The following is a 27,709-nucleotide window of genomic DNA, read 5'->3' on the forward strand; positions in this document are numbered from 1 at the left end:
TGATGGAGTTTTGTGAGAAACAGGTAAGATGCCCATGTATGCTGTATCTAAATAAGATGAAACTGGAACTGATAAAGGTAGCCGGGGAGGTGGGTGGGCGTATGTGGATCTGCAGCTCTACATGCCAAGAACAGATGCATACTGGTAAGTAGCATTTTCCGTTCGAGGCATATGAGCTGCAGATCACACACTATGCATAGATTGTATAGCAGTACCCTTCCTTAGCGGCGACCACCAGTATCTGTTGCAGTAGTTTGAAATAATGTTTTGAGTACAGCCTGGCCCACATTAGTTTGCTGTTTTGTTTGCATATTTACACAATAATGCTTTGTGAATGTGTGCGGTTTAGACCGTGTAGCTGCTTTGCAGATATCATGTACGGGAATGTTCCCTAAAAATGCCATTAAAGCCCCTATCTTTCGGGTAGAGTGGATTTTAGGGGGAACTGATATTGTTCTTTTTGCTTTGTGATAGCAGGTCTGTATGCATTTGACAATCCACCTTGCTATTCCAGATTTGGAGATAGGGTTGCCTTTATGTGGTGGTGAGAAGGACACGAAAAGTTGTTTTGTCTTGCAAAAAGGTTTTGTTCTCTTAATGTAATAAAGCAGTGCTCTTTTGACATCTAGAGTGTGAAGAGCTCTTTCTGCGACTGTTTGTGGCTGCGAGAATGTTAGACCTGGCACCTTGGCGTGAGTCTCCCTCCCTCTTTTTGTCGCTGTGATTTTATGGTGCTGGCCGCTCAGCGCGCTGTGCCACTGCCAACCAGTGTCGCGGTGCGAGTGCTCCCTATGTAAATTGTATATGTTGGTTGGATTCCATGATTGGATCGTTTGATTTACTGTCAGACCCCAGTAAAATGCGCCAGGAGCGCCAGGGCATGTAAATGCAAACACCGCTGGTGGGCTTGCAGCACGGGTTGTGCCACCCACAGAAGCGGCCGGTAAAATATGTCTAAGGTCTGCCATTGCAGAACCTGCGTGCAGTCTGGTACTGACATGCTGACTGGCAAGTGCCCACACTTGCCGGTCCCTAAAACCTTCCCTTAGCTGCATGTTAGTCACCCCTCTGGTAGGCCCACGGGCAGGGTGCGTTGTGAGCCTAAGGTAGGACAAGCCTAGATGCGTGGCATGTCCTAGTAGTGAATTACCGCCATCTTGTTGTTCACTACTGCAAGGCTACCCTGTTCTCATAGGCCAGTATGGGCGGCTTGGATTGTTACACCCTATGATCCTAACCGACCCAGGGAACATGGTAGAAGATCGAGTTTAGTATGCCTGAACTCGGAATAATAAGGTACATCTTTTCCCAAGGTTTATTTTAATATTCCGGGTTTGCAAATGCCGCTTTTAGAAAGCTGGCCTTTGCTTGCCTAAACATTTCAGCCAGCCTCTGCGTGATGTGTATCTGATGTCTGGCTGGTGTGAGTGACAGGGCTGGGGGAACCCAGATGGGCAGGGCTAGGTAGCCTGGTGGTGAATAGGACGATCGACAGGTAGATGGGTGGGAGAAGTACTCCTAGGCTCTGAATAGGACAGTGCACTGCCACCTCAATGCCGGCTCCGCCCCCTGTGGAGCATCTGATGACTCTGCCCTGCACTCTGAAAGAAGAAGCCTGCATCGCGTAAACAAAGTGCTCAGAAACCGGATTGGACTAGGCAAGGGCCCCCCTGGCCTGGGAGAACAAAAGATTTGCTGTATAAATGTAGGAGCCCTGCTCCTAAGAAACTAGATCCGCTTTTGACCAACAAGAATCTCTGGCTGAGGAGGAGGCACCGGGAAAGCTGTAGGAGGAAGACTGTCCCTGTCCTGGGGGATTGGCCTGCAGTGGTGACCTTGCTGCCAAAGGGGAGAAGAGAAACTGTTGCTGAAGACTTTGCTTTATTTTTACTTTCAAGACTTGTGCTTTTCAAAACGATCTCCAAGGACTTGGAACTGAGCTTGCCCCCTGAACTGAGCCCCAGGACCATTGGGCTCTACCTGATCTTCACTCGCCTGCCGCTGGACTGTGGTGTCCTTTCCCTCGCCGGAGCTGTGACCCTCGTGCCCCAGTCCCTCCCTGAGCCGTGACCAGGACTGCTTAGCCGCCCCCGCCTTGGGAAGAGCCTCGCTCGATCTGAGTCGCTCCCCCTACGCTGTGCTGGGCTGCCCCTGTCACCTCGCTCGCTGGAGGCTCGCTGTGCACCTTCACCCTCCCGCCGGAATCGGCGTTGTGAGCATCTCCAAGCCTCGGACGGCCCGGACGTAACCTGCGTGCCCGGCTGCCCCGCTTTGTTCACCCGCCACCTGCAACACCCCGCTCTTGTCGTGAGCCTGAAGATCAGACCCCCATCGTGAAGTGTGGGAGCCTCGGACGCCGCCTCGCCCTTCTGTCGAAGAGCCGCTGAAATCCCGCACCCGCCTTTGCGTCAAGAAACAAGGTACTGTACTTACGAACTCGACCGCGAGCTCGCATCGGATCCAGGGTCCGCAACGTTCTGATTTCCCTGTCATCTGCCGTGTGCTCCCGGGCGCCGCCTCAGCACGAAGTGCGCTGAGGCCTACAGTTACCTTGTGCCCGCCTAAAGAACTTTCCGTAACAAAGAGACTTTACCGTATTTCCAAGAGTTGTGGCCCCATCAGTTCAACGTTACTGGGCCTTGTATTTGAATCTGCTGAATCTACATAAAAGCTATTTTTATATACTTCCTGATTGGTGTCCGTTTGTGGTGCATGCAAGGGGTTTACTGTATGTGTAATTGCATTTGCTTAACCGTGTACGCCTGAGACTTAGCCTAGACTGCTCGCGCCACGCACCTAGAGGGTGAGCAGGGGTTATTCTGGGGAGTCATCCTTCGCCCTGACAAGAAGTAAAGGGTCCCTGCTTGTTGTGGGTTCACACCTGCGTCAACCAGAGCCCCCTCATTTCTAACAGAGAAGAACACTGGCAACTCTACAGACTGATTAAGGTGGAAGAGAGAAATAACCTTAGGGAGGAATTTAGGATTAGTTCAGAGAACAACCTTGTTATGATGTATTTGTAAGAAAGGTTCCTGAATGGTTAGTGCTTGGAGCTCACTAACTCTTCTAAGAGAAGTGATGGCCACTAAAAAAGCAACCTTCCATGTTAAAAACTGTAGCTCACATTTATGTAGAGGTTCAAAGGGAGGACCCATGAGTCTTGTGAGAACTAGGTTTAAATTCTACACAGGTGAGGGTGGTACTGTGGGAGGAATTATTCTTTTGAGGCCTTCCATAAATGCTTTGATGGCAGGTACTCTGAAAAGAGATAAGTGTTGCCTATTTTGTAAATAAGCGGCTACGGCAGCGAGGTGCAACCTAATAGATGTATATGCTAAGTTACACCTTTGGAAATGTAGAAGGTAACCTATGATGTGTTGGATAGACACATCTAGGGGGTGATGGTGTTATGACAATATATAACAAATCTTTTCCACTTGGCTGCATAGCAGGCTCTAGTGGTGGGACGTCTAGCCTCTTTAATAACGTTCATACAGTCAGGGGGAAGGTTAAGGTAACCGAATTCCAAGACCTCAGGAGCCAGATCGCAAGGTTGAGCTGAGCTGGGTCCGGGTGTCAGATCTCTCTACGGTTCTGGGTTAATAGGCGTGGGGAAAGTTGCAGTTTTTGGTGTGGAACTTCAGAGAATTCCAGTAATGTGGTGTACCACGGTTGTCTGGCCCAAGTTGGAGCAACTAGAATAAGAGTCAGTGAGTGTTGCTGTAGCTTTCGCACCACCAGTGGCATGAGTGGGAGAGGCGGAAAAGCGTACGCAAATCTGCCTGACCAATTCATCCATATCGCATTGCCTTTGGACAATGGGTATGGAAATCTGGCGGCGAAGCTTGGGCATTTGGCGTTTTAGTGTGTGGCGAAGAGGTCTATGTGGGGTTGGCCCCACATTTGTAAAAATGGTTGAAGAACTTGCGGAAGAAGTTCCCACTCGTAAATCTGTTGCGTTTTGGACTCCCGGGACATGTTGGGCTAGGAGAAAAATGTTGTGCGGTATAGCCCATCTCCAAATGCTTCACGCTAGTTGAGAGAGCTGTAGAGAATGTGTCCCGCATTGTTTCTGCATGTAGTACATGGCTGTCATGTTGTCTGTGCGGACTAAGACAACCTTGCCTGATATTTGCTTCTGGAATGCCTTTAGGGCTAGGAATATGGCTAGTAACCCCAGGTGGTTGATGTGGAGTAATTTCTGTTGAGGAGTCCACCTGCCCTGCATGGTGTGATGTAAAAGATGAGCTCCCCAGCCGGAGAGCAATGCGTCCGCTCTCAGGACGATCTGTGGAACTGGCTCAAGGAACGGTCGCCCTTTGGAAAGGTTTTTGGTGTTCCACCACTGCAGAGAGCGATGAGTGCGACCGTCTACCAACACCAGATCTGTTAACTGACCTTGAGCCTGGTTCCATTGGCTTGCTAGGCACTCTTGGAGAGGACGCATCTGGAATCTTGCGTGAGGCACTTGAATATGCAAGAGGCCATCATCCCTATGAGTTGGCTTTTGAGGTGTCTATTGTGGCACCTAGGTACTGTTGTATGTGGGACGGTTGTAGATGAGACTTTGCGTGGTTTACTGTAAACCCCAAGTCGTGGAGCAGTTGAATAGTGGCGTGAGTGTGATGTACACACTGATTGTATGAGCTGGCTTTTATGAGCCAGTCGTCCAAATATGGCAAGACGTGAATGTGTTGTCTTCTTAGATGAGCTGCCACTACCGCCAGGAACTTGGTGAATAACCGAGGTGCTGTGGTGACTCCGAAAGGGAGTACTCTGAATTGGCAGTGTTGACCGTCCACTACAAACCTGAGATATTTCCTGTGAGATGTGTAAATGGGAATATGCAAGTAGGCGTCCTTGAGATCTAGAGTGGCAAGGAAGTTGCCTTGTGAAAGAGGAAGGACCTGCTGAAGTGTGACCACGTGAAAATGTTCCGAGTGTATGTAGAGGTTTAGGGATCTGAGGTCGAGAATAGGTCTCAGAGAGCCGTCCTTTTTTGGTATGAGAAAGTAGAGAGAGTAAACTCCTGTGTTTTGTTGGTGCAGAGGAACTGGTTCTATTGCACTCTTTTGTAGGAAGGAGATGACTTGCTGCTAGAGCAGTGATAAATGTTCTAACGACATTGGGCGCTGTTTGGGTGGTATGTTTGGGGGAGTAGAGGTGAGTTCTAGACAGTAACCTGATTGAACGATTTGTCTCACCCACCTGTCCGTGGTGATGTTGCTCCAAACAGGCAGGAACTGTTGTAATCTTTTCCCGACTGGAGTGGAATGGGCCAGCGGAACGGTGGGAAGTCATTGGGCAGGGGTGGAGGCAGAGCGGGTGTTGTTGGTCTGGCCACTACCTTTGTTATTGTTACCTCTGTAGCCTCCTCTCTGGTAACCTATGGTGAATGTAGACTGGGTGGGAGTCTTATAAGAGGTGGAGGGGTTGTCAGAGGAATAGCCTCTGGAGGTGCCCTTGCAAGGGGAACAACGAAAGGAACGTCTGGGAGCTTGCGATTGCAAGGCTCCCATTGATTTAGCTGTGTCCGTGTCTTTCTTCATCTTTTCAAGGGATGAATCTACTTTAGGGCCAAATAGGTGTTCCTGATCGAATGTTTGGTTTAAGATGGAACTTTGTACTTCACGTTTAAAACCTGAAATGCATAGCCAGGCATGTCTACGCAGGAAAACACTTGTGTTGACAGCTCTGGAGGCGGTATCTGCCACATCCAGCGCGCAACGAATGGAGGTGTTGGTAATGAGTTTCCCCTCCTGTATAAGGTGATTGGCCTTGTCCTTATATTTGTCTGGGAGGCGTTGCAACAGGGTTTCTAGCTGGTCGTAATGTGCCCTATCGTACCTGGCTAACAGTGCTTGAGTGTTGGCGATACGCCATATGTTAGCTGCCTGTGATACAGTTCTTTTGCCAGAGGCGTCCAAGAGTTTGGACTCTTTATGGGGGGTGGAGCGTCCCCTGATCTGAGAGTTGACCCTCTTTCTAGCAGACTACAAGGGAGTCTAGTGGTACGGGCCCTTAATGCAAGCTGGGTCTGCTGGGGCAGCCTTGTACTTTTTCTCAATTCTGGGGTTAATAACCCTAGCCCTAACAGGATCTTTAAATACCTCAGGTGCATGCTTGGTGACTCCTTTTAGTATGGGCAGAATAGTGGTGGACCTTTGTGGGTTATCAAAGGTGTCCATAAGTAAATCATCAGTATGTAAGTCCACCCCGTGGTATTGGGCAGCTCTGTGGAGGAGCTGATGAAAACCCATTGTATCCACCAGAGGGGAAGGCCTAGAGGGGTAGATGTCATCCTGTAGAACATTAGGGACATCTGTTGTACTGTAATCACCCCCGGGGTCTGGGGAGTAAGGTGGACCCCCAAGCGGCTCATCATCCGCACCCCCTCCCGTGTCATCAGAGGTGTCATCATCATCCATTGGTGGAGGAGATGGTGTAGGAGAATGGTGTGGGGGGAGGAGGTGGGGGAGGAGGTGGAGAAGGGACCCTGAGGGGAGATGTGGCAATGTCCCTTTTTTTAGGTGGTGGAGCCGGTACAGGCGTATCCAATGGTCTCTTCTTTGTACTCAAAGTCAGCTGACCAGTTTTAGGGTCTTTTAGAAGAGTTTTCTGTTTAGGGTCTGGTCTAAATAGCTCTTCTGATAGAGGCTGGTCTTTCGGCGTCGACCGTTTTGGATCGGCAGACTTGAGGGGCACCGGCTCTGGAACGGTTTTGTGCTCCTTTGGCTTGGAACTGTGATGTTTAACAGTCTCTGTGGCCGCTTGTGGAACCGGGTGTTTTTTCGGTTTCGAAGGGTGTGCATCTGAAGCTTTAGGAATCGGCTTTTTGCTCGGATCCGAGAGTTTTTTCTGAGTCAATGGGGCGGTGCCCGTAGATTTCGGTGCAGAGTGCTTGGATTTGGAGGCAGCGATTGGCATGGAGGAGGACGACTGTTTCATTTTCGGTGCCGGTGACCGCTCGGTACCGATGGCAGACTGACTCGAGCCCAAGTTGCCCGAAGGCTTAGTAGTCTTCTTTGACGGGCCCGAGGGTGGGGAATGGGAAGCAGTCTCTCGGTGTGCACCTGGGCCCGAAGGTGAAAGTGTGGCCGAAGCCTTTTTCGATGGTGTAGGGAAGGGGTCAGAGTCGACGTCTTTACTTACGACCCGCTGCCCAGGAGTGATGTCCTCGAGGTCGGAGTCATCGGCTTCGGAGGCGCTGATGGGGCCTTTTTTGATCCACTCTTGTTCTGGTACATCGACGCCCTCCTGGAAGATGTCATCGGGGATGGGTGTTGACGAGGGAGCCATTGTTCTCCTGGCTCGACGATCTCTAATGGTCTTCTTGGAGCGGAAAGAGGCACAAGCCGCACAGTCTCTGGCCTCGTGCTCCGGTGACAGGCAGAGGTTGCACACCTCATGCAGATCGGTGTGGGGAAATTTCGACCCACAATGAGGACATTTCTTGAATGGTGTCCTTTCCATGAGCCAAATACCAAGGCCCAAGTAGGCCCGAAGGCCTTCGTCGACGACCGGAACCAAGGACTTCGATGTTGAAGAGATGCGCGAAGACTAGGGATCGCGATCGAAAACAATACCGGAGAAGGGTGAAGGATTGCGCGTCGAGAGTGGAATTGGTGACGGTTCCGAACTGGAGCGCGAGAAACACATCCGAGCCCAATGGCAGAAAAAACAATCTGAAGATGGAGCCGATGCCCGTGCGTGCAATTATCCAAAGGAGGAGTCACCTATCTCGTGACTTCCAAAGACTTTTCCAGGACAAAAACAAGTGCAAACATCCGGGCCCAACACCAAGCGATCTATGCATAGTGTGTGATCTGCAGCTCATATGCCTCTAACACCAGTTTATATGCTCCTGGTAACTGAGCGGAATTTCAATGTCCTCATATGGACAATATTCTTCAGATGTTTCATCTGGGATGTAAGAATGAAATATATTTGTGCGTGCGTCTGCAGGTGGGAATTTAACCCATGAATAGAATACCTCTGACCTGAATGACTTGTGTGCCTCAATCACGAACATTACAGTCCCACCTAGTACGGAGACTCCATACTCTGCTAGTTTTAAAGTAAGTGCATTACTGACCTTTTCTGAAATGTTTATAGCACCTTCTTGCTCTCCTTCCCCTGCTGCATTTGCATGTAATGCTGCGTTTTCTTCAACAGACATTGTTGAAGTGTCAAGGAAATTGAGATAAGGTTTTATGCACAATGTAGGTAATTATTATCCTTCAAGCTTGAATATACCTACAGCCAATACATAGGATATACCTACTCAGCTGTGGCGGATTTTTCCCTTCCCACACCAGACGTCTCTGGGTAAATGTGAGTAAGGGTCTCTGGGAAAGCACAACTGAACTACTCAGATTTGACCATTAAATAAGAACCAAACCAACATTGGCGGCGCCATGTCAAGTAGTTCCTACAAATCTATATAGGATCTGTGCGTTTTAACAACATAAACTAAGAGATCGGTGTTCAGACTGATTACAGGCACCCCCAAAGGACATGTTAGTCTGTAGACCAGATAGCTCACAGTGCCACAATGAGCCCCTCTTACCAAGGAGCAAATAGTTCCTGGTAACTATTGAACATGACAACCCAGACCCCTCAGGGATCATGGAAACAGTACAGTACTTTTCTCTCAGTCTCTTGTGCTCACTTTGTCTCAGAGAGGTACACAGATTAAACGGTGGGGACGTTTTCAATAAGTATTTATTGAACAAGCGTCATTCTAGTATAAAATACGTGTGCTGCAACAACGATTAGACATAAACAGATATATACGGTTATGAGCAACAATAGAGTAAAAAAAGGTAGAATTTTACCATAGTGCTAAGACAATGAATATATATGCAGGCATATATATACATAACAGTAATAATGTTTATTCCTACGATGCAAACCCTAACTAGATGTATCTAAGTGCACCTAGCATGTTTGTAGGTGTATAGCCAAGAATCCCCTTAGGATAGAGCCAACCCCATTACCTGATGTGGGAGAGCGAAGGACCCAGTCTTGGTCTCGAGATGGACACACCACAAGGGATGTCAGACCACTGCGTGCTGGGATCTCAGCAGCTCGCGTCCGCGTGAAAGTCTTTCTCCTCTGGTTTGCCCAGCGAAGATGTAGTGCTTAAATACCCAAAAGGTACCCTCAGGGGTTCTACCTAAAAGTGTACTGTGGGCATGTCGGGCAAGGATGACGATAGAGGTGACCCATATGCAGAGTTATTATGCAGAAGATGGTAATCCTGCTGTGATACTGAGAATCCTCATGCATAATACATGAGGCAGGCTAGTTTTTCTGAGTAAACCACTTGACAGTCATGTAGCACCTAACTAGGTAAAAGGTCAGCACCAATCCGTTCTGTAGAATGGTAGGACACATGTATGTGAATGTTGCATAACTACCTAGGCATATATTGGGGTACATTGGGGTTAATAACAGGAGGTGAAGTTTCGGCATCATGCATTTTCTGCAGTGATGAAGAGGTCCATGTCTGGAAACGAATAGTTTCTTACCTGTCGGTATACTTTTGCAGCTTGAAGAATTTTCTGCATCATTCCGCCATCTAGTGGTTGGGTCCGGAATTGTAGTCTGTTTTTTGTGTGATTTTTTTGTTGTTGGTGGGCGTCGACATACCACCATTTGGTGTCCTTCTGTGACGTCGACTTTGGTCGCCATCTTCTGATTTTTTTTGTTTTATTGTTCTTTTTTTAAAAAATATTTCCTTCTGTCTCATCTTTCTTGCGGAGGAGGGTGGGTTTGCTAGTGAATCCAGAAAATTCTTCAAGCTGCAAAACTATACCGACAGGTAAGAAACTATTCGTTTTGCAGCGTGAAACTTTTCTGGATTCACATGCTGTGCATAGATTTTGTAGCGGTTTGCTAGTTCAGTGGTGGCTGAGTGGAAGAGGAGCGTTGGTTAGTGAATAGATGATGTAAGACCTTTTGTCCCACTTGTGCTTCCTTATTCATTTGGATGTCCACACAGTAATGCTTTGTAAATGTGTGTATGGAAGACCAGGTTGCTGCCATTCAAATGTCCTGCATTGGAGTATTTGCCCAAAATGCGATTGTAGCTGCCTTCTTTTTTGTTGAGTGATCCCTTTGCGCTCCTTGTAATGCTTCACCTGCTTGTTTGTGACATAATTGAAAAGGCTTGTGCAATCCATCTGGCGATGTTATTTTCGATTACTGGTCTTCCTAAAAATCTTTTAGCAAAGGAGACAAAGAATCGTTCTGTCTTTCTGTACTCCAAGGTTCTTTCAACATAGTACATGACCGCTCTTCTAGCATCCAGTTTATGCAAAGTTCTTTCTGCTTTTGTCTTTGGCTCTTGAACGAAACTTGGAATTTGTATTGTTTGATTTATGTGGAATTGTGATACAACCTTTGGCATGAAATGTGGATCTGTTCTCATGATCACTGTCACTATGTATTTGGAAGTAGGGTTCCTGTAATGTTAGTCTGTTATTCACCAACTCTGCATAGAGATGTGATTGCCACTAAGAAAGCTGTCTTAAGAGTGAGCATTTGTGGCATTGCTTTATGTAGCGGTTCAAATGGTGTTAGAAAAAGGTTTAGATTTCATGTGGGTGCTGGCACCATTTTTGGTGGTGCTATTCTTTTTGCTCCTTCTGGGAATCTTTTGACCACATGAGAAGTGAAGAAACTGCTCCCTGTTTCTCTTCTTGTGTATGCTACAATTGCCGCTAAGTGCACCTTTAGGGAAGTGCAGCTTAGGTTATTGTGCAGCAAATAAGTCAAGTACTTTAGAACTGTTCTTTCATTAGTAATTTTGTCTGTGAGCTGTTTCTTAAGGCACCACTGCGTGGATCTTTTCCATTTTGATGCATAACATTTCTTGTTGTTGGTTATCTTCCTTCCCTGAGAAAAGCCATTGCACTCTTGGGTAGTTTGAGGTGCGCAAATTCTAAGTCCTCAGGAGCCATGCTGCTAAGCTTAAGCTTTCTGGTTCTGGGTGTGGTACCCTTCCGTTTTGCAATGTTAATAGGTCTTGCCTTCTTGGTAGTTTGTGCATTGTTCAATGAGATATTTCCATTATCTCTGAGAGCCAAGTTTGCTAGACTCACTGTGGTGCAATGAGAATCATTGTCATGTGACTGATTTTGCATTTGAGGATTACATTGTGGAGTAGTGGGATCGAGGGGAAAGCGTAAGCAAATATCCCTGACCAGTCGATCCATAGGGCATTCCCCAGGGACTGATTGCACGGTTGCCTGGATGCGAAGTTTGAGCATTTTGCATTGTGGGGTGTTGCAAATAAGTCTATTTGTGGGGTCCCTCATTTTTTGAAGATCTTTTTGAGTTCCTATTGATTCTTTTCCCACTCATGGGATGATGACGTTTGTCTGCTCAGTCCGTCCGCTTCGATATTGTCCTTCCCTGGTAAGTGTATTGCTACTATGTCTATGTTCTTTTGGATAGCCCATTTCCAAATTTATTGGGCTAGAGTAGAGAGGGCTAGAGACTGAGTTCCCCCCTGTTTGTTTATATAAAACATAGTCGTTGTGTTGTCCGTTTGAATCAATTCTTTCTTGTTGTAGGTTTGTTTTTGAAATGCTTTCAAAGCTAATAACACTTTTTTCAACTCAAAAAGTTGATGTGTTTCACTGCCTCCTGGTGCGTCCACAATCCTTGCACCTTGAGATTGTTCATGTGTGCTTTGGGAAGCATCCGTTGTTATGGTCACTGTTGGGGTTGGTTGTGTGAAAGCTGTGCCCCGTGACATGTTTGTCTTGTTCCACCATGCCATCCCCTGGTGAATTCTTTGTGTAACACCACTAGATCCTCCCAACCCCCTGTTGACTGTGACCATTGTTGTTGGAGCCATTCTTGAAAAGGTCTCATGTGTAGACGGATGTTGGAAATTAAATGAATGCATGATGCCATAATTCCTAGTATCATTCCCACTGTCCTCACTGTCAGATGATGCCTCAGGTAGAGATGAGTCTCCTTCAGCAAGTGCTTGGGAATGCCTTCCCTAACACTGTGTTTAAGTTTGCGCTCAGGATCACCTTTACTTGTTCTGGCGATGTTTTTTTCCAATGAATTGAAAACCCCAGCTGAACTAGTGTTTGTATCACCTGTTGTATATGCTGTTTGCAGAGACGGTATGAGCTTGCTCTTACTAACCAGTTGTTTAGATATGGATAGACATGTATTACCCGTCTTTTTTGGTGTGCAGCTACTGTTGCTAGGCATTTTGTGAACACTCCTGGTCCTGATTTGAGTCCGAATACTAGCACCTTGAACTGATAGTGTGTTTTGTTGACTACGAACCTTAATAGGTGTTTCTGTCTTTCGTTCTTAGGGATATGCAAGTAGGGGTCCTTTAAATCTATGGTTGCCATGTAATCTTCTTGCTGCAATTGTTGAATCACCTTCTGCAGCGTTGTCATCTTGAACCTTTGTGTCTTTATGTACTTGTTTAGGAACCTTAAGTCTAATATTGGGCATAGTGTCCCACCTACTTTTTGAATTAGTAAGTATGTTGAGTAAATGCCTTTGTTCCTTGCCTTGTGAGACACCTGTTCTATTGCCTGTTTTGTTTGAAGTTCTTGCACTCCTTCCTGTAGTTGAGATAATTCCATTTGTGAATGTATCTTTGGTTATGGTCTTTTGCTGGGTGGTTGTTTGGTTAGCTCTATGCAGTAACCATATTGTATTATGTTTAACACCCATTTGCCCGTCGTTATTATCTTCCATACTTGGAGGAAACATTCTAGTCTGCCTCCCACTGGTGTTGCGTGTTGATTGAACTGATCGCATACCGGCTGTTGAGCTTGTGCAGGCTGTAATGCTGTGGGTACACTTTGTGATGTTTTCTTTAAGTGTGCCCCTTTTGGAGCGCAGTCACTTGGTAGTAGTTTGTGGACCACCTCTTTGCTGTTAGCCCCTTCCCCGTGGGCGGCCACGAAAGGACTGTCTTCCCTGCTGGTACTGCCAGTTTTGTTGTTGGCCCAGCTGTAGAGTTTGGCTTCTTCTTTGGTATGTTTGTTGCTATGCTTGGTCTGAGTTAGTTGGTTGGTGGCCACCTCTACCTTTTGGTCTCCTGGATGGAGTGCCCCTACACATGCCTCTGAATTGTAGAGCGCCCATCGACCTTGGTGTGTCGTTCTCTTTTTTCAATTGATTTAGCTGGTCTTCCATCACGGTCCCGAATAATTGTTCTCCAATAAATGGTGAATTTATTATGTTGCTTTGGACTTCAGGCTTGAAACCTGAGATTCTTAGCCAAGCAGGTCTTCTCTCTGTGATGCCGATCATCATTTGTCTACTGGCTGTTTCTTCAGCATCCAGAGCAGATTTTAAACATGTATTTGCAATATTTTTCCCACTTTCCACTAAGTGGGTAGCCCTCTTTTGGAACTGCTCCGGTAGGTGTTTCAGCAGACCCCCTACCTCTTCCCAATGTTGGTATTCATGATGGTTCAGCAACGCATTTGAGTTAGCTATGCACCATTGGTTTGCAGCACTTCTCTCGACCTTTCTTCCTTCTAGGTCTATTCTCTTGCTTTCTTTGTCTGGGGGTGGGCCAGCAGTGGTTGGCACATTTGCTCTTTTTCTGGCTGTGGAAGTGATAATAGAGTCAGCCGCTATTGACCCTTTGATGTAGTTAGGACCTTTTAAGGAATGTTTGTATTTCTTCTCACCTCTCGGTGTGACCGCCTTGCATGTAGCAGGCTCCTTAAATGCTTCCTTTCCTTGATCTAGCACACTTGGTAGCATTGGAAGGAATTGGCTTCTTGATTGCATTGGCATCAAGGTTTCCAACAGAAAGCAAGACTGCGGTTTCTCCTCTTTCAAATGCACTCCATAAGTTTCTGCAGCATTTTTAATGACCTGATTGTACATTACAATGTCATCAGGTGGTGAGGGTCTCGAGGGATATGTATCAATTGCCTCTCCTGGTGATTCTACATAGATCTTGCCATTGGAGGTCCTGAGTCTCCGAGGCCGCCGACTCCACATATGTGTGCTCATCCGCGTCCCTTTCTTCATCGAAGAAGTAATCTCTTCCTCTTGCTCGTCGAGCGGTTTGGGTGTTGTTGGAGGCTGTAGCTCCTCGACGACCTTGTCTGTGTCTGTAGAAGCCTTAGGCGGAATCTTGAATTGCTTCAAGCTGTCGGGGAATTCTTTTTTGCGCTGTAGTATACTCTCCATTACGGCTTCAAGGTCCTTTCTTTACTTTTCTACCTCGGCTGCTTGTGTGTAGATGCCGAGAGTTTCGGTCTTCCTTTTCGCGCTTGCCGACGTGGTCACGGAAGCCTGTTTCCACCTCTCCTTTGTTGACGTCAAAGCGTCTTTCGACGTCTTCGATTTTTCGAGGGTCTTTGCCATTCTGGACTCCTTGTCTAAGTATCCGACGGGCTGCCTATCTTTGGATGCTTCTGCATCGTTGATTGCTTCGACGCCGATGCTCCACTCGAGGTTTTTGAGTCCGTTTTTCACGACTCTTCAACTTTTTTCGGGGCGGACGTATTTCTTACCTCCTTAGAAGTCTTATTCTCGATCATTACGACCTGGACGTCTGGGTCCTCGACAACTTCAGGCCCTTCTGTGACATTGTCCTCTTCTTTGCTGGAGAGGCCCAGGTCTCGAAGCGATGAGGGAGGGCCCTGTCCCTGCATATTGTAGTTGGCCCTTCTCTGCCTTTCTCTCACCCTCAACATCTTCAGGGTGAAGGCTGAGCATGCGCTGGAGTCTTGACTTTGGTAATCGAGCGGAAGGTAAAGGTTGCAAACTGGATGCTGATCTTTCTGCGCGTACTTGTGGTGGCAATTCTTGCAGAACTTGAACGGCCTCTTGTCCATTACTTCCTGAAGGGAGCCCCCTGCATGTGCATTCCCCGGTTCTTTGTCGAAGTTTTGTTGTTTTCACCTTTCGGCGTACTCCGAATGCTTGAATCGGCGACCGGAACGTCGACTGTAGGTATCCCTGCATGTGCATTCTCCGGTTGTTTGTCGAAGTTTTGTTGTTTTCACCTTTTTGCGTACTCCGAATGCTTGAATCAACAAACGTCGAATGTAGTTATCGCTGACCTACTGAACTAATTTTTTCAATTTTCGTGGATTCTTCTCTCCAAATCCTTGGAGCTCCTTCTGTGACAATCCAGACCCAACGACGGAAAAAAAGAATCTGAAGATGGCGACCAAAGGTGGGAGCTTCTGGAGGAAGCACGTTGGCAAAACAGAAGGACACCAAATGGTGGTTTGTCGACACCCACCCAAAAAAAAAAAAAAACCCCCAGAAGAAATACTTAAATTCCAGACCCAGCCACTAGATGGCAGAATAATGCACAGCATGTAAATCCAGAAAAGATTCATGCTGCAAACCCCCCAGCGTTTAAAGCACCAGAGGACTGCCGGGTGGAGTTCTAATTTGTGGACTTGTTGCTACATCCTAGATGGAGTGATGGGCCGAGGACAGAGTTTCAAAGAGGAAATCCTTTTCAACAGGCTCTCTATGCATTTCGACGTTATGGCAAGCAGCAGCCCTACAGTGGTGTTGTCAGGCAGGATAATGGTCAGGATCCATAGCCGCAGGTCAATCAACATCAGACAAATCCCCTGGGTCTCCCTGTGGGGGCATGTCGTATCGATCCCCCCCCCCTCCATGTTGACCTATGTTGGAAAGTGGTGACCCCTGTGGGGTGTACAAAAGTGGGTCAGGCAGAGAAAGAAGTGGGGACAGTGATGGTGGTGTGTGAGGTAGGAGAGGGGGTGGCAGCCCAGGATCAGGAAGAGGACTGGCCTCTTTGTCATGCTTCTTCTGTTGCTTTGGTGGTGGAGGGGGCTCCAGAGCTTCCTCTAAGCTGACCTATCTCTTAGAAGGTCGAGTGCCTGGCACCGGAGGTTGCGTGAGGATTCTTCCCATCTGGGGATGGATAACTTATCTGTCTCTGGCAATCATCAAGTTCATACTTCCAGCTTCTGAAGGACTGGTTCGATGGCTGATTTTTCCAGTCGGCACCAGCACCAACCTGGGTTTCGACACCGACGGCTTTGGATCCAAAGGTTGGGTCCTCGCTGAGCCGTAACCGAGCGGCGCTGAGGAAGTTGGCTTTAACATTTTCTTTGGCACTGAGCCGAAGCTGGATGTAGTGTATGAAATCGACTGTCGGTGCCGACCATGGCCTGAAGGCAGTGGTTGTCCAGAAGCCTGCCTCTGTGGGTCCAGAGCTACTGAACGCCCCTTCTGGAGTGGAAGCTCGGAGCGGTGTCGAGTAGGGTTAGAAGGAGCTGTACTCCCGACCTGTTGAGCGGGCGGGAAGACTTCGAAGTCTTCAATCTCAAGGTTGGAGGTGGAACTCTCTTTGGGATAGAAAGCCTCCTGTCAGGGGCCAAAGGCTCAGGATGATGTTCCCCCTGAGGTCCTTGGTGCCGAAGAGGTCTGGGGTATCTTTGCTGCAACATCTTGGCGGTCTCAAGGAGTCTTTTTCGACCCGAAAGACCTACATGCGTCATAAGAGGATGAGGGCAAAGAACAGACCTGGTGGAGGTAGGCTCAGGGGTATTTCATAACACAGAAGGCAGTATCGAAAAGGCGTCTGTTCAGTCAAAGGCGAGGCATATTGAGAGCGGACCGAATGGAAGGGAAAGAGACTCGGATGGGCGAAGCTTCTCCGTGGGCTGGAGTCGACTGGAGAACAGTCCCAGATGAAACTGTAGGCATCCACCCGATACGACTAAGGGGAAACGCAATTGAATACAGTACAAATGGAGGGAGAGGAATTGTGAAGAACGGAAAGAACACCGCAATGGTGTCATCCCGGAGCACACGTCTGAACCTGGCAGTGGAAATAAAACAATAGAACAGATGGCTATGCGCATTACACAGTACCTCGTGATCAGAGAAGAATTCTTCGAAGAGAAACAACTTGCACACATCCTGGGCCAATGTTAGATAGCAGGAGTATGCACACTAGATGGCATGAGTATGCACAGCATGTGTATCTACAGCCACAAATGCCTCAAACATTTATTTACAAAATGCACCTGTGATTCATATTAGTCTTGTATCTCTTATAATAAAACTAACTGAAACTAAAATAAAACCACACATGCTACAAACACACACACACACACACACACACACACACATATATATCTCCAACCACACTACAAGATTTTCTCTCCAATTCACTGGTGATGTCCTCAGAAATGAATGACCAGCGATAGAAAGTGCACAGATCTTCAAGACAATTCAGATTCATATCATACATATTTATTTCACAAGACACATGTGATGACATCAAATGTATGGCGCAGACCAAGGAGGAGGGCTGCCCTGGAGAGGTGGAGAGTGGAGAAAGGAGGAAGGCTGTAAATCTATTTGGTGGAGAGCAATGAAGAACCTGGGATAAATGATGAAGGGACTGCCATCTTGTACAGCCAAGCAAGGACTGGTGCTCCTGAGGGACGTGGCAAAACTGAGGCCAGTGTTGGTGGACACTCCGGCCCCTCCAATGCATCTTACACCGCCCCCCAGTCCGACTAGTCAATCTTACAAAACCCAACCCCACCAACCCTCCGCTGAACTACATTAATTATGTATTATCCCACCTCCCTCAGGGCAAGCTTTCCTCCCTACTATAAAAGGCCTCACTTCTCCACACACCCAGTCTGTCCTACATACCCTTCGAGTGTGTAGCCCCACTCCTCCCACCACTCCCACTAGGGTTCAGAGTTCATGCATAGTCCCAGCACAGAGTTACAACCCCTTACCCCGTTGCAATAGTACAGTCCTGCACCACAGTCCCACCTTTCCCACCGTTCTGTACCCCTCTTCTCCGAAGTGTCAGCAAAAGGCTCAAACTCAGACGTGAATTCTAGAGGGCAGAGAAAGGGCAGATCCTTGGGCCCGCAGTCAACATTGAGAATTCTGTTTTTTCATCTCTCTATATTAAACTCTGTAAATCTAGGACACTATGCATTATGTTGTACAACAATAATCTTAACACAAAGTATAGTCATATACAATAATATAAAAGACATTGATACATGTAATGTTCCTTTAAAAAGAAGGCTCCTTCCAGCTTCATAACCAGGAAGGCAGCGGCGCCCTCTGGTGGATGCTCCGTATAAGACAGGCAGAGATTTCAGCAGTAACAAGCACACCCCGGGCCACAAGGTGTCAGGCAGGAGGAGGATGTGGAGAAGTCCCTCCACCCAGGCCTTGAGCTAGATGGAAAAGGGTGGGTAGAAATGGGGTGGCTTGTGATTTACCCCTGGCTGAAAGGCTTATTAGGAGGGGCATGGATATGAGTAGTCAGCGCCCAAAATCAGCCAATTAAATGAGAAGGCAAAGTAGGAATGCAGGCTGCAGCTTTTACAATCCATGAAGCCCAAAACCTTGGTTGGGGAGAGGGGCCTGGAGGGGTGTGTATGATATGGGGGCAAGGACATAACAGTAAGCAAGTCAGAAATATCCCAGCCTTCTTTTGATCTGTCAGTTAAATTGTATGGCACAAAAGGCGGAAGTAGTGAAAAAAAAAAACATCAGAAATAATAAAAGCACAGATTCACATTGTAATTATTGTTCACAGAGGGGGCTGATAGGTGATGCTTGGGATTGTGGGAAGGGTCGCCACGGGCCAGTTATAGCGGTAACTAGACTTGCGGGGAGGGTCATTGTGGTCTTGAAGGGTGACAGCCCGATCCAGCACCATCAGATCCTTTGAGTGCTCCCCCAAGGCGGCATGGGTCCCAGTGATGAAGCATGCCCAGTTTTCTCCGTCTTGGTCCCTGCCACAGGCTTCTGGGTAGGCAAGCCTTAAAATGGCAAGAAGCAACAAGTTTTAGGGCAGACATTGTGTGGGATTCGTCATTCCTTCTTGTTCCTACACCCCGTGCACTCCCGAGTCCATTAGCAGTCACAGCATATGGAGGCATTTAATACCCTAATGGTTAGCACACCATGTACAGTTTGAAAAAAAGGAAATCCTGCCGCCCACCCCAGTTCTGGGACAGAGTGAAGGGGAAGTCTTTAGGAACAGACAGATTGGGGTCTTCAGAAAACATAGAGGCCACAAGGGTTTGCAGCAGTTTTCACCAGGTTTAGCTGAGGTAGGGTAGACCAAAAAGGGTTAAACCACCTTTGCAAGAGGGTGAAGAGGGGGAACTCAGGACATGCAGTAAAACAGTGTACCTCGCATGAGTGGTAGCGTCCATCTGCGACCAGTCTGATAAGGACAGACCCCAGAGGCCTGAGGGGTGCACAGTAAGGAACTAGTACTTTAGGGTGCACATACATGGGGTGGGAGTGGACATGAGGAAGGAGACAAGGTATTTGAAGTAAGTGTGAAGGGGGTTGAGGGGTTTACATGCATAAAGGCACCACGGAGACGCTGCTGACACCTCCTTCGTTAGGCCATCCTTCCAGGCTTCATCTGAGAGCACTGCAGAGAGAGAGATGGGAGAATATAAGAACATTAGATCACAAAATGATATTCTGCAGACAACGTCCCTGGCCCTATGAGGAGGAGCATGAAAAGGAAACAGGGACATCTAAACAAGGCAACACATCCCATGATGTACAGCAGAAAGCCCACCAAAAGCCCTGCTGAAAGAGGAGTTTGTGCAAGTATTTACAAAAGACAAAACACAGAAGGAATGTTAACACAATGACAAAGAAAAAAAAAAAGGATGGCTTGGATGGAACGTGCAACTTACACTGTAAGCATCCGTCTGTTGTATGTAGTGCTGTAGATTCACATGTTCTGCGTACTCCTGCCATCTAATGTTGGGCTCGGACGTTTTCAAGTTGTGTTTTTTTCAAAAATCTTTTGAGTCACGAGGTATATAGTGAATCCTTTCTTAGTTGGCAATGTGCATAGGCACCGAAATCTATATTAGATTGTTTTCGCACAGCGGGTGTGAGTAGTATGGAGTGATGAGTAAACACAGTATGGTGCACATGAGAATTGTAAAATGCCGCTAGTTCATAAAGGAAAAGATCTATGATCAAAGCGGCACTCTTCTGGGAAGCAGGATGAGCACATGTGAATCTACAGCACAACAGGCTATGCACATATGCTTACAGGGAAAGTGACATTTTCCGTTTTAAGCATGCGATGCTGTAGGTACACATGCTCTGCATTGGCTGTAAAGCAGTATCCCCTCCAAGCGGCCAACAATAGCTTGTTGCCTTGCTAAGATATCCACACCATAATACTAAGCGGAGGTGTGTGGGGTTGATCAAGTGGCAGCTTTACATATGTCAGCTAAGGGAACATTTTCCAAGAAAGCCATGGTTGCTACCTTCTTTCGTGTAGTGTGCACAATGGGTGTACCAGGGAGGCTCTTTCAACTTTGTAATAACATGTCTGGATGCATGTGACTATCCTTCTGATGATGCCGGCTTTGGATATAGAGTGGCCCTTAAGAGGTTTAGCAAAGTCTATAAACAATTAGAATGTTTGCTGAAGAGCTGGTAATACATGACAGCGGGTTTTATATCTAAGCTTTGTAGGGCTTTCTCTGCTACAGAGTCTGTTTGAAGGAAGAAGACTGGGAGCTCTATGGTATGGTCGACATGAAAAGGGGAAAACATCTTTGGATGGAACTTTGGGTGAGTTATGAGTACTGCCTATTTTTATTAACCCAAATGAAGTGTTCTTGGAGCGCGAGGGCCTGTAACTCACTAATACATCTAGGAGACTCACAGCCACCAGAAAGGCTACTTTCCAGGAAAGGGACTGGAGAGGGCAAGAGTGTAAGGACTCAAAGGGAGATACCATGATTTTCGTGAGGACTATGATAAGATTTTATGCTGAAGCAGGGGAAACCCTGGGTAGGATGACCCTTTTACGGCCTTCAATGAACACTTTAACAACAGATATGTGCAACAGGGAGGAATGTTCACTATTTTGCATCTACGCAGCTGTAACAACAAAATGTAGCCATAGTAAAGTGTAGGGGTGGGTCCAAAGCAAGCTCTTACTCGAAGGTCAACCTTCTCTTTGGAGGCAAAGCCTCTGTGTGCTTGAATTTCGCCAAACAACGCTTTTGGGATGATATACCGGCCTGTCCGGGTCGGGAGAGTGCACCGTCACGTTAAACGAGTGGACTGTGATCTCAGATACACGGCGAACGCTAACAGAGAAAGAGGTGGCAGTACATGAACTGAGGACACTATTGGGGGCCCACTGAGGGTCTGAGATTTTTATTAATTTTGTTGTTTGGCGAAATTCATCATGGATTTTACTTGGAGCACTACAAGTCCCATGAGGCTCCTTTGATTCGCCCATTGGAGGGCGTTATTTAACAAGGATGACGTTTGTGCTCGTTTTGCCACTCAACAAACAGCCCGTGAACAAGGAGCACAGGGCTCCGAAACGCGTAGGGCAGAACTTCAAAGCCTGATGTCGAGTCAGTGCAGCCTAATAAAGACTTTGTGGTGCATAACGAAGTCTGCCTGTTCCTGAGTGCATTCTCGAAATTGGGACGCTTTTGGGATGATATATATATATATTCAGTGAAAAAACCATAGGTTTCACACGTTATAGTTAGCTGGAAATTTTACTGATAAAAAAACCAATGAAATTCCCCCGTTATAGTTAGTGCAGGCAACTATAACTCACGCGACCACAATCCTCTGCTGATGACATATGTGTCTTTATGAAAAAAAAATATTTGTAATACATGTATAGCTAAAATTTAATGGAAGAAGACATGGGCAAATAAGTGTCTAAATACAGTATTAGCATCAGCAGAAGATTGCGGTCGCATGAGTTATAGTTGCCTGCACTAACTATAACGGGGGAATTTCATTGGTTTTTCATCAGTAAAATGTCCAGCTAACTATAACATGTGTGAAACCTATGGTTTTCTCAGTGAATATATATATATATATATATATATATATATATATATATATATATATATATATATATATATATATATATAACCTACTGGCAGTCGCCAGTAGGTAGTTATAGTTAGGACCCTGTTTCCATAGGAAAACCGCAACATTCTATTTGGAATAACTTTGGCGCCGGTCGACGAATCCTCGCGAAATTTTCAAAACTAATGGGGCGCTCTCGGTGAGGTGATGCTGGCTCTGGGTGCGGCGAGGCTGGCTGTGTTGGTGGTGCGGCTGCCAGTGGGCCTGCTCCCTGGTCTGAACTTGTGCTGGCTAGAGGTGATACTTGTGGCCGGTGTGCCGTCTCTCCTGCAGCATGCCCTGTCCTGCATGATGTCACATCTGTGGACAGAAATACAACATTGGCTCAGTGTCCCCGAAGGGCTGCATTGCAAGCGTCACAATCAATCATTTCACATTCCAATATGTCCTCTGTCTCCTTGTGCCTCGAGTGCGTGACATGCCTTGTTGCCCTGTAACATTTACGTCATGGTTAGTGTTGCCCTGACTACATCTCCCGGAATGCATTGCCTGTCTGCACTGACACGTGTGGACTGCAGTGTGATTCTCGTTTCACAATGGGGGATGTGGGATAGGGGTAGGGGGGGCTACATTGCTGTGCTTTCGTCTTACCTTGGTGTGTTGCGGCTCTGGCAGAGCTGTCGGCGTCCCCAAGACCCACGACGCTCTCTTGCTCGATTGTGGCCGCCACCAGCTCCTCCAGTTCGGTGAGGGCAGGTGCCCTGTTGGTTCCACCTCCGGTCTGGCTGGCCTCCTTCTGGATGTCGCCCATCTTCCTCTTGGTTACAATCCTCAGGTCATACCAGCGCTTTTTGAGGACCTCAATGTCCCTGTGGGTCACTCCCACAGCATTGACCTGCGCCTGGATGGCCAGCCATATGTTGCGCTTTTCCGCCTCAGGCACTTGCAGGGATTGCCTTCCAAACAGCTTCTGGTGCTGCTTCACCACCTCCTCCACCAGCACCTGGAGTTCCTTGGGGCTAAATTTCAGCTTCCTCCTCCTTTCCCCTCCGTCTTTCTATGTTCTCTGGCTGGACATGCTGTTCGTTTACCCGCTCGCACATGCAACGGCTCCCTGCCTCTCCTCTGCACTCCAAGCCTCTCCAGGGTCGGCTAATTATGTACACCTGCCTGGGTGTGGCCACTTCGGCTAATTATGTACACCTGCCTGGGTGTGGGCACTTCCCGGTTGGGTGGGCTGTCGTTGCACAGGATTAGCTGTTTCGTCAAGTCATGTGATTTTATTTACCGAATCCGTACATACCGATTCGGTATTTTCCGATTCGGTAAATACCACCTCGGTAATTACCGATTCGGTAAATACCACCTCGGTATTTTCCAATTCGGTAAATACCACCTCGGTATTTACCGATTCGGTGAATTCCGATTCGTGATTACCGAATGTTACCGAATCGGTAACTGTTACCGAATTTTTACCTACATATAACTTACCGATTCTAATTTACCGATTCGGTACGGCTCGGTATTTAAGAACCGGTAAAATTTATTTACCTACATGAGGCCCTAGGTGGTTAGGACCTGTCACAACAACCCCTTTACATGTTTTTGGCCTTTGTTTTTCCACCCCCCCTCAGAGTGCGAGAGAGAAAATGGCGGCCGCCGCTTCCTGGTTTCGAACGATTCGAATGTTTACTAAGATCTAACAGCCAATCAGAATCACGCTCGCGCACGTCACCGTACGCGTACGGTAAGCTTACCGTAAGCGCACGGTAAGCGCACCGTAAGCTGGCTCAGATATATATATTGATTTAAATGCTATTTTCTCAGGATCTACTGAACAGATTTACACCAGACCTACAAAAGGCACTTCCTTGACCTGAGGACTACCTCTCTGCCAAATTTCAAGTAACTCTGTTCGGCCGTTCGGGCTGTAGCTGTGTCTAAAGGTCCTATGGAAAAATACATGGGAAAAACGCGTTTTGGGACCCCCCTTTTTTCTCAGCCCCCGCTTGACGAATCCCCCCCCGAGACTTTCAGGGTAGGAGCGGAGCGTAGCGCCCCACCTATTTTGAACATTTCGCGTGGATTCGTCGACCGGCGCCAAAGTTATTCCAAATAGAATGTTGCAGATTTCCTATGGAAACAGGGTCCTAACTATAACTATCTACTGGCGACCGCCAGTAGATTATATATATATATATATATATATATTTCACTGAAAAAAACATAGGTTTCAGGTGCGTTATAGTTAGTTGGACATTTCTCTCGTACAAAACCATTGAAATTCCCCCGTTATAGTTAGTTCAGCTAACTATAACTCGCGCGCCCGCAATGCACTGATGATGACGCCACATATTACATCACTCATGACATGGTCAGTGACATCACTCATTACATCTCAAATGACATCACTGATTACATCATCCACTGAATGTGTTTTTTTCTGAAAATTAAATATGTTCTATATATGTATATCTCAAGGTCGATGGAAGAATAAATGAGTATATAAGTGTCTAAATGGATGATTTTTTTTGTAAAATTGATTGTATAACTGACTGATTAAGTGTATCTTAGTGAATACATGGGTTAGTAAGTAATCTTTAAATTTGTAAATATCTGTATCAGTCTCTCACTTTGTGTATAAGTGGCTGCATGGGTTGGTGAGTAGCTACATGAGTGTATCTAGGTTATTAGTTGTTTTTTTGAGTATCAATAGGAGTGTCTGTATGGTTCGGTGGGGGGTATTACTTAGCGCATAGATGCATGAATGAGTGACTCACTGTTTGTATGTGTTGAAGACAGCATGTGTGCAGCACTGTATGGGTGGATGTGTGTGTATGGGTGTGTTAGTGAGTGAATGACTGTCTCAATAGTGTCTTTATGAGTAACTACGTATGTTTTAAACTAGTATCTGTGAGTATTGGTGTATATAAGTGAGTATATGTGAGAGTGAGAGATTGGAAGAGTTCCTGTATAAATTAGTCTGTGTTTCTAGAAGTGATTGCTTAAGAGAGTTAGTATGTGTAAGTTTCTGTAGCAGTAAGTGTGGTGGTATGTGTATAACTGTATATATGCAATTTAATGGATGTTTGATACTTTGTTTGCATGTGTGACTATGTGTCTAAGTAACTCTATGGATGAGTGTCACTGTGTAACAGGATGTATAGGTGTATAAGTACATATGATGAGTGAGTACATGTATAAGTGACTGTATAGGACTGTTGGTGAATGAGTGGATATGTGTGTAGATCTTGGAATTACTGAATTGGTGTGTTGTAAGTGGTATTGCTATGTCCATTCATTTGAAAATGTTAGTTTCTATTTTTGAGTGTGTGTATCAAAGGTTCTATTATGGTGAGAGGAGGTCTGCCACTCTATCACAAGGATGATGTCATGAGTGATGTCACTGACCATGTCATGAGTGATGTAATATGTGACGTCATCAGCAGTGCATTGCGGGCACGCGAGTTATAGTTAGCTGAACTAACTATAACGGGGAATTTCAATGGTTTTGTACGAGAGAAATGTCCAACTAACTATAAAGCACCTGAAACCTATGGTTTTTTCAGTGAATTTCTAAGGTTTTGTAAATGCTAATTCCTAACAATAACGTGCCTGAAACCTATGGTTTTTTTCAGTGAATTTCAAAGGTTTTGTAAATGACAATTTTTAAATGTATTCATTGTTATATTGATTTTTTTATACTGATTTCCTACATTTTTTTAAACTACTTAAGTTTAGATATTTTATTTTTTAAATTACATTATAATTACATTATAAAATATACTTACTCAGAATGAATTACTTTAGTTTAAATACTTTGCAAATAGGTAATAGACTTTTAAGTACAGTAGTTACAGTTGTTGCAATGGGCAACACAATTTCAAACACAATACACCATTGAGCTCAATGTGAATTTCTAGTTAAATGCAATTAGTTACTTTATGGATTACTTTTCTAACCTCAGGACTGGATCCTAGATTCAGTCCTTGGACATCTCCTGTAAACAGTTGAGTAAAAGCATTTTGGTTACAGTAGTGAGTTTTAAGGAATATTATTGCATTTAAAAAGTTGACACTTGGAAAATTTCTCACAGAGAATCACCAATGTTATCCTATGGCAGGAAATTCACTTGGCAGGTAAGTAGTGTTATCGTCACTTTTTCTTACTCAGTGGTGGATCCTGGATCCAGCACTGGTGCATCTCCTGTAAACAGTTGAAAGAATGCGTTTAAGTCATACAGGCGATTTTTAAGGAATATTTTTAGTTTGTGAAAATAAACACTTAAAAACTTTTTTGCTGAAAACCAGACAATGGATTCCTATGGAAGGAAATACAAGTTACTGGTAAGTACGGTTACAATTACTTTTCATGGTCAGTGCTGGGCTAAAAGATGCAGCACTGAGGTCTCTCCTGATAACAGGTGAGTAAATCAGAATTCGTAGTTCTGCTGATTTTATAGAAATATTTTAAAGTTCCAAAACTCCACACTTAAGAAGAATTTTCAAGGGAAACCAGTCAATGTTAGCCTATGGAAGGAAATTCACTTAGCAGGTAAGTAGTGTGATCGTCACTTTTTCTTACTCAGTGGTGGATCCTGGATCCAGCACTGGTGTATTTCCTGTAAACAGTTGAAAGAATTAAGTCATACAGGCGATTTTTAAGGAATATTTTTCGTTTGTGAAAATAGACACTTAGAAACTTTTCTGCTGAAAACCAGACAATGGATTCCTATGGAAGGAAATACAAGTTACTGGTAAGTACGGTTAGAATTACTTTTCAGGGTCAGTGCTGGGCTAAAAGATGCAGCACTGGGTTCTCTCCTGATAACAGGCGAGTAAATCGGAATTCATTCTTCGGATGATTTTAGGTGAATATTTTAAAGTTCCAAAACTCCACACTTAGAAGAATTTCCAAGTGAAACCAGTCAATGTTAGCCTATGGAAGGAAATTCAAGGTACTGGTAAGTATGGTTAGAATTACTTTTCAGGATCAGTACTGGGCTCAAAGATGCAGCACTGAGGTCTCTCCTGATAACAGGTGAGTAAATCGGAATTCGTAGTAGATCCAGTAAGCACCACAGAGCTGCGTAGCAGAGAGATGTCAAAAGAGGCACGGCCACCTCTCTGCAACGCAGCGCAGTGGCGCTTCCTGAAAGCACCTGGTGGGCTACTTGGCCCCCATGGTCCCTCAGATTTGAAGTGGAATTTTTTCCCTAACTTAAAACGCGCCACAGGGCATGTTTGCACACATCACGTAAGGCCCCGTCCCCTCGCTTCACCACTGTGTAAACGAGCCCGGTCACCGTTGTAAGTAGAGAGATTAAGTCCCCTTCGATCCAAAGGGTCCCTAGGGTCAAACTAGCCCACTAGGTACCTCCAGTAAGCGCCAAAGTGCTGTGTTGCAGAGAGGTGTAAAAAGGGGCATGGCCTCTGAACACCTGTCTGCAACGCAGCTCCCTGGCGCATACTGGAGGTACCTGGTGGGCTAGTTTGACCCTAGGGACCCTTAGGATTGAAGGGGACTTAATCTCTTGCAAAGCAGTTTGCAATGACAGGGTGGGAGCCGCATTACAAACGGCAGTGTCCCGGGGGTGGGCACCCCGGGACACTGCAGGAGCCGGCCCTTGGTGGTGGCAGTCCCCAGGGCCATCAAAGGCTCCAGGAGGGGGGCCGCACGGCCCCCCTCCCATCATTTGAAAAGCCCCGGGGGGTGGTGGTCCCTGGGGCTTGGAGGTCCATAATGGACCCCCAAATTAAAAATGTAGTGCCCCGGGGAGGTGGTATTCCCCGGGCATGTGGTGGCAGCTCAAGCCCCCCCCCCC

The 27,709-nt window shown here is 46.4% G+C and overlaps 1 protein-coding gene across 2 annotated transcripts in view; it reads right to left on the minus strand.

Annotated features, from left to right (window-relative positions):
- Positions 1 to 17,249: 17,249 nt before the first annotated feature.
- Positions 17,250 to 27,709, minus strand: part of LOC146870322 (flotillin-1-like) — a 259,354-nt gene continuing 248,894 nt past the window's right edge. For both annotated transcript variants that reach the window (XM_085640181.1, XM_085640178.1), the window contains exon 13: positions 17,250 to 19,438. In XM_085640181.1, the coding sequence (XP_085496307.1) occupies positions 19,406 to 19,438 (33 nt within the window). In that variant the 3' untranslated portion in view covers positions 17,250 to 19,405. The remainder of the gene's footprint in view (positions 19,439 to 27,709) is intronic.

Source organism: Triturus cristatus, chromosome 1_1 (assembly GCF_964204655.1).
Source record: "Triturus cristatus chromosome 1_1, aTriCri1.1, whole genome shotgun sequence".
NCBI lineage: Eukaryota > Metazoa > Chordata > Amphibia > Caudata > Salamandridae > Triturus > Triturus cristatus.